This window comes from Pungitius pungitius, chromosome 5, assembly GCF_949316345.1.
Source record: "Pungitius pungitius chromosome 5, fPunPun2.1, whole genome shotgun sequence".
Classification (NCBI taxonomy): domain Eukaryota; kingdom Metazoa; phylum Chordata; class Actinopteri; order Perciformes; family Gasterosteidae; genus Pungitius; species Pungitius pungitius.
In genome coordinates this window covers 21,779,316-21,786,614 of record NC_084904.1, presented here as the reverse complement: position 1 = coordinate 21,786,614, position 7,299 = coordinate 21,779,316, and the positions used below count along the sequence as shown (strand labels likewise).

At 46.3% G+C, this 7,299-nt stretch overlaps 1 protein-coding gene across 1 annotated transcript; it reads right to left on the bottom strand.

Moving 5' to 3' along the window:
- Positions 1–1,316: 1,316 nt before the first annotated feature.
- Positions 1,317–3,878, bottom strand: dmrt3a (doublesex and mab-3 related transcription factor 3a). The gene is made up of 2 exons (XM_037482325.2): positions 3,482–3,878; positions 1,317–2,326 (listed from the first exon to the last, which is right to left on the bottom strand). The coding sequence occupies exons 1-2, from the start codon at positions 3,876–3,878 to the stop codon at positions 1,317–1,319; spliced, it is 1,407 nt and encodes a 468-aa protein (XP_037338222.2).
- Between the last annotated feature and the right edge of the window lie 3,421 nt (positions 3,879–7,299).

The window sequence follows — 7,299 nt, the reverse complement described above, 5'->3', positions numbered from 1 at the left end:
GAATATTAAACCAGCCAACGCGGTATGAAATGGTTCAAATGATCCGTGATGCAGTAAAATGCAACAAATTGAGATTAAAACGCAAAGAGGAAACATTTTACTGCACAAAGCATACTTTTACTTTTCATGCTCACATTTAGCTGCTTCTTAAAGCAGAGTTTGAATGCAGCACTTGGAGTATTAGTACTAAAGTATCTGAGTATTTCATCCATGCAGCAACCAAACCGTACACAGCAGAGGATTTAAAATGCAGTTCACTGTCTGTTATTCTGCTTTAACAAAGCGGACCCCATGAAACCAATGTTGAGGATGTGAAACGCTGGTAAATTCTGGCATTTAATGACCTCAAAAGACTAGATTAAATGATTAAATCGGTCAAATCTTCTCTCCAGTGTTAGAAAAAGTCACATGTATTTACTTCTAAGCAAAAGTATTAATACAGATTCTACCACGAAGGAGATGCATTCAAAACTTGACCAGAATCAGTAAAAGTACTCAATCTGCAGATGGAAAACTACAAAATTATATATATTACTTTACTGCATTATGCATCTGAGGGTTTATTTGAACTAATTTATATACAGCTGTAGACCTGAATCTATGATAATAATAATACATTATAATTTATTTGTTGATTACATTTTGTTCGATGAATTAAATATGCAAAATAACTATTGTAATACATACATTATAAAGAGTATATCAATATTTCCCTGATGAGATAGTGCTGTAGAAGTATTAGCAATAGAAAATACTCAAGTACATAAATCTGTGCTTCCACCAATGCTGCTGTTGATAAATGTTACGAGAAACCTGCTGTATCTCACATTTATTTTAAATATGAATGGACTTTGTTAAATATAAATTCAGCCAATGAGATGAATGAAATGATAAAAGTCAGTGACACTAAGAGACAACAACGTGGTCCTTTTGGAAACTCCGATTTATTTGGCTTAACTCTTCACATGCGTTGATGATGCTTAACATCCAAAGTGTTCACGCTGCCGAACATGCAGGCAGCAGACTAACAGGAAGAGGAGACTCTTCACAACGACATTCATCCTTTTGGGGCTCGTGGCCACGTGACGTGTTGAGCGAGCACGCGCTGATTCACGTCACTTCATCAAAGGGTGACTGCTTGATGAGGTCCGATTCAAACGAGACAGTTTAGACCATTTTCACACACACACACACACACACACACACACACACACACACACACACACACACACACACACACACACACACACACACACACACACACACACCGCAGGTCCATTGATAATAATACAGATGTGGCGTCAGCAGCAGCTTCTTCACGAGGACGAGTTCAGGGTCCGCGAGTCCGCGGAGTCGGAGCGCTCCTCGTACTCCTCGTCGGGGGAGTAGAGGCCCGCTTTGGCCCCCGGCGGCGCGCAGCTCTCCTCCTGCGCGGCGCCGATGAGCCGCTCCTCGGCCGCTCGGGACGGGAGGACCGGGGAGCCGCGGAACACGGAGCCGGCGGGGCCCGCGGCCGAGAACGGCGACACGTACTGGGCCGCGGAGCGCAGCTGGTACTGCTGCTGCAGCGCCATGGTATTCCACAGAGTCACGTCGTTGTGCACGAAGGGCCCGGCGGGGCCGCGCGTCAGCGAGTTGCGCAGCATGAGCGGGTAGCGCGCGGGCTGCGGGAAGGACGGGTGCTGCAGGGGGACGGCCAGCGGGCCGCCGGACACCGCGCCAGAGTCCGCCGAGAACCGCAGGGACTCGGGCACCCGGAAAGCGGAGCCCACCGACCACTTGGCGGAGGTGGACACCGGGTGGTAGGAGCCCAGCGTGTGCTCGAACAGGTGTCCGTTGGCGGGCATCAACAGGCCGTCCGGGTGCGGGTCCGCGTGCCCCGCGTGCGCGGCGCTCCGCTCGGGGCTCCGGCTGGACAGCAGCACCTCGATGGCCCCCACCAGATCCCCCCCGCAGCCCCTGAGGATGAGCTCCAGGACCGGGGGCTTGTGGGCGGGGAAGATCTTCTTGAGGACCTCCAGCGGCGGCCGGTTGGCCCGCAGGCTGAAGGGCAGGTTGATGGAGCCGGAGAGGCCTTCGATCAGCACGCCCGGGTCCGCGGGGCCGCCGGGGAACTTGGGCGGACTCTCGGCTTTGGCTTCCTTCTCCGCGCTGCCGGCCCCGGGGAGGCCGTAGCGGCTCTCCTCCGCCTGGGTGGGGGTCTCCGGGAGCTCCGGGGTGTAGCAGGAGTTCGGCTTGGAGCCCTCGGGGGAGCTGCCCGGGTCCTGCTCCTTCTCGCTGGAGCTGCCCCCGTTGTCAGAGGCCTCCTCGGCGCCGTCATCGGCCGCTTCTGCAACACAAGCCACGAGCTCGTTTCATCTTCCAGGGAAAAAAGGGGGCAGAAATCGAGAAGCAAAGACACTGATCTGACTGCAGGAACTTCACCCCCCCCCCCCCCCATCACCCCCCCTTCACAAAGAGTATAACAATCCATCAGTCTGCTGTCAGCTTGGTTGGATTCACTCGACTTTCTGAATCTACCGGCGGGGCCTTCTGACCACAATTAACACCTCGGTAACATTTCATCTACAGTCGACCTCCTGCAAGAGAAATGGCGATTGCATTCGACCCCCCCCCCCCCCCCCCCCCCCCCAACTGAGTGAGTCAGCTGGTGGAGGACTGTGTGCAGGAGAAAAACAACAAGAACAACAAGCAATTTGCACTGTGACAATGGAGTGACCCACTGGGAGGGATGGTTTTCAGAAATATTAAAGTAAATAATAATGTAATCAATCCACAAACAGAAGAAAGCTTTAGAAATTCTGAAGAGCTCAATTCAAAATATTAAGAAAACATAGTAAAAAATAGTCTTTCCCCGCATAGAAAAATAATATATAAAAATATAACACAAATATAATGTATATATGTTTAACACTCTATTGCGCTTTTTCAACCATAAAAAAAAATATTTTCAACATAAATAAATACTAAAAAAACAACCAAGAAATCCTCAGCCAAATGAAAAATATCAAAAAGTTAATGTGATGATAAAAACTAGAAAATCGAAATCTGTAAATGTGTCGATGAGCCTTTCTCATCCTAAACTTATTTTTTTCTCACTTTTTTAAAAACTTTTTTCTATCATCATCATCGTCTCTTCTTCTCATCTTTATCTTAGAAAATGTTTCAATGCATGAGGAAATGTGTTTGAGTGACTTTTGTGGAACTGAAGTATCACTTAAACGCATAAATGTTTCTTATGATAAAACAAGAAATTTAAAAAATATATTCCCGTCCTCTTCCTGCACTTATTTCGGAATGATGCTGCAAACCTTTCAATGAAAATATTTTCTTGCTTGAATAAAAACGTAAAACATTTTGATGATTTAGTCATTATTTATTTATTCAGTAAGCTACTCTCATTTATTTTTTTCTACTAATAGTTGCGTAATGTTTTCCCTCCATCAGATAAAACCCCCTCGATCCTCACAAAGGTAACCACGGAACCTGTGCCCACCTGTGCGTGTCTGCGCCGGCTCCGCGCCGCTCCACCTCAGCTCCTCCGCCCTCTGCGGGGCGCCCTGGTTCCCCTCCCCGGCGGCTGCCACGCCGATGCCCGGCAGCACCCTGAGCGACTCCGGGATGAGGCTCTCCAGACTCTCGTTGGCCTGCTGCCTGCGCAGCGCCACCTGCGCCGCCATGACGCGCTGCCGCTCGATGATGAGGATGCACTTCTCGCAGGTGCAGTCCTTGAAGCGGCAGTAGCGCTTGTGTCCTTTGAGCCACGACAGCACGCCGTGGTTGCGGCACCGCGCGCACTTAGGGGTCCTCTGCAGCGGGGCCCGGGTCTGAGACACCGGAGCCCCCATGTACAGGTAAGGGGACCCGTAGCCGTTCATCGTGTCGGTGTCCCGGGACGCGCTGGTGCGTCTGCGGAGAGGCGCGGCGGGAGTGTCGCGGGGAGCAGCAGCGCGGGGTGGAGCCGCTGCGCCTCGCGCATGACAGGAGGACGAGGGGGGGAAGAGGTGTTGGCTTGTTGTAGAGGATCCACCTTTACCCCCCCCTACCCCTTTACCCCCCTCCTCCCCTCCTCGGGCTGACAGCACAGACAAGCATCGCGGCTGACGCGCTCTCATGGAGACCACGAGGAACCAAACGCTGTCACCCGCGTCAAAGCAGTGAGGCGAAAAACAAGGGAAGGAAAATGTCAGGTAATGTTTCTCTGAGAGTCATTTTCTGCAAAGATGAGAGAAAAACCACATTGGAGCCTCATCAATGAGAAGATGCAACTGTATCTTCAGAGGCGATTCCCAAAAGAAAGAAGAAGGCCAAACTGCAATGTGACATTTTATAAGAATGTAATTACAATGTACACAAGAATTCAACGTGAAATCAAATTAATTCACACAATCAGTGGTATAAGCAATTTAACAGATCGAAAAAGAAAAATATGAACTGACGTTTCGGTTCTCAAAACGGTCCCTAAATAATTATTTAATGGGATAAAAGTGTAAAAGACAAACTGCATGACTTCATGCTCTTTTTTATTTAAAACACAACAGGCCCACCATTACTATTTAAGCCAGAAATAGACAAATTATAATAACACCAAGGTGTATTAGATGAGCACTTTAAAATACTACATGCACAAGTCAATTGCTGCTAAAAACAAAAAGTGCGTTAAATTCAAACACAATCCTATAAATACGCGTAAAACGTTTAAACTTTGTCCAGAAAACCAAAACTAGAAACCTAGAAAGACTCCTTAGAGACCTCCATAATTGAACTGACTTTGTGTACATGTCTCCCCGTGTGTCCCCCGTGTGTCCCCGCGTGAGACTCAATCTCGCACCTCTCACACAACACGCATAACTTGGGCGATTAGGGTCCCCGCGCGCTCAGGAGGCCTCTGGGAGCCGCTGATTTGTCCCCTTCTGCACGAGGACTAATGGAGGCCAATTGAAACGCGACACCGGACAAAGCGCGGGGCCCCATTTCTGACCGTAAAAGAAGAAGAAGAAAAAAAAGGTTTATTCAAGCAAATAATGGGATCCGAGGCTCGCGCGGCTTATACGGAGGCGGGCGGCGCGGTAAAGTTTCCCCGCGTGAGGCCCGTCTGCGGGGGCCATTAAGCTTTTAATTGGAAAATAGCAGAGGAACATTTCAAGGTGACTGCAGTGGCCCCGCAGTTTGTGCCGGACGAGTAGATTTGTGGGGAGTGACTCCGGCGCAATCAATTTATTCATGTTGTCCGTGGATCAAAAGACTTTAAAACACAAGGCGGAATTAAAGTTTATACCGCAGGGAGATTTTGTAATGAGGCGCGAGGCGTTTTTTCTTTTCTTTTTTTTTTTTGTTGTTGATGGAAGTTTAAGATGGAAGAAAACTCTTCTGAATCTGCATTTAATATAAAACACAAAATAGATGTGAATTTAGGAGAAATACGTGTGCATTTATTAGATGTGATGTTAAAACACATCACTTTAAAGGAGGGATTTCTGTTAAAATATGAACAGAAAGATGAAAACTGAAATTAAGTGAGGCAGGAAGAAAGTAAATAATAAAAGAAAACGTATTCTCTATAAGTAAATAGAAAAATATAAACCAGTGATTAGAATAATACTAATTGATAATAACGTGGAGAATCCCAGCTTGTCTTCTAATAATAAAGCACTTAAATCATATGCTCTTCAGATGCCTCCTAGCAGACCTTTACTCACTTTTTGTCACCATAATAAAGTTCAGGTCAGAATTTGTGTTTTACCCGCAATAAGATTCCTACAAACTCAACAACTATTGGATGAACTGGCTGGGTGTTTGGTTCAGATATTCATGGTCCCCTCAGGATCATCTGCAGTAACTGTTGACCTACAAACCAATGGCCTCACCTGGACCTTGTGTTTAGCGCTAATTAGCCAACGTTAGCATGCTGTCAAGCTAAAGGAGGCTTAGCATCAGCGTGTTTAAAGTACACTTCAAAGGTTAAAGAATCAGAAACGTCTCCATGGCGCGCTGAGGACCTCGTGTTCGTATCAGGTGGGGGCCTCTCCTTCGGAGGGCGGAGGGGGGCGGGGCCTCAGCTCGGGAGGGCGGGGCTGACCTCTGCTGAGTGGGGTTATTATTGGGTGCTGATTGGGGGCGTGGCCGCCACTCAGAGCTCCTGTCGCGGGGGACGCTGATTGAAGTGTCCCCGGGGAGGCGGGACACTTGAATCTGTCCCCCGGGGGGGGGGGGGACTGGGCTGTTTTAGGCTTTAAGTCGCGAGGACAGTGTGAGACTCGTCCCGACCGGAAGCTGCTTGTCTTTGCCTCTGGATCCACTGCAGCCAGCTTTAATTCACTAATCGTTAGTCAGTTTTTTTTATTTTTTATGTGCAACTATATGAATGTAACTTATTTAGGGGTCACAATGGAAATAAGAGGGAATTTAAATGTCAAATGAGGTTATAAAGCTACTGGCGCTTTGGACTAGTTAGAATCATGAATGAAAAATGAGAAAAAAAAAACGTTTGAAGAGTTTGAAATTTAACAAAAATAATGAGCACATTAAAGCTTAAAAAACAGCGTCTTCATGTTGAAAAGTTCATCTTTTTAGTTCGGTGAAGCTGCTGCGCTCCATTTATTTATTTTTTCACACGGTTTGCTGTAAATATATTTGATTTAGTTCCTTTAATCTGTCTCAATGCAAACATTCGTATTTATTAGTTATCACAAAAAACCCTGAAGGTAACGTTTAGTCTTGTATTGTGTATGTATCCATTTGCTGCTAATATGAACACGTTGTGGCATTTAATCAGTCTGGATTTGATGTAATCTGTATTTTACTTTAACATTAACCTATATATTTAAAATTGTTTCCTTATGTAATTCCAGTTAGCCTCATGAGATAAATCCACATCATGAATTATGAAACGTTCTCTGGTTAATTGTAGACATTATATACAAGATATTTGGGAACATGAATGTCGTGTAGACGAAATAAATTATGATAATCATTTATTTTAATAGCCTACTTAATAAGGTATTAATTAATTTTAAATTTGGGGGAACAAGCATCAACATATGGATAGAAGTTTTCTAATTACCCAACAGAGCTTTGCTTAATCTCACATCTGGATTCATTCATTTCAAACTCTGAATAGAACCATCATTAGATTTACATGAATCCAGTCTTTTTAAAAAAAGTTTTAATCAGATACATAATGCACAGAACATGACCCCAGAGGTCTCAAGTTTCCACCTCTGAGCTGGCGGGCGTCCTCCTCACTCACTTCCTGTCCGCCAGGTGTCTATTTTATCTATTAAAGGGGGGGTGGGGGGG

What these genes read in the sequence shown, in the direction of transcription:
- dmrt3a (XM_037482325.2), bottom strand. Translation starts at nt 3,878, where the DNA reads ATGAACGGCTACGGGTCCCCTTACCTGTACATGGGGGCTCCGGTGTCT. An exon ending in CACAGGTGGGCACAGGTTCC is followed by an intron (nt 2,327 to 3,481) that starts GTGGTTACCTTT and finishes GTGTTGCAGAAG; the next exon opens with CGGCCGATGACGGCGCCGAG.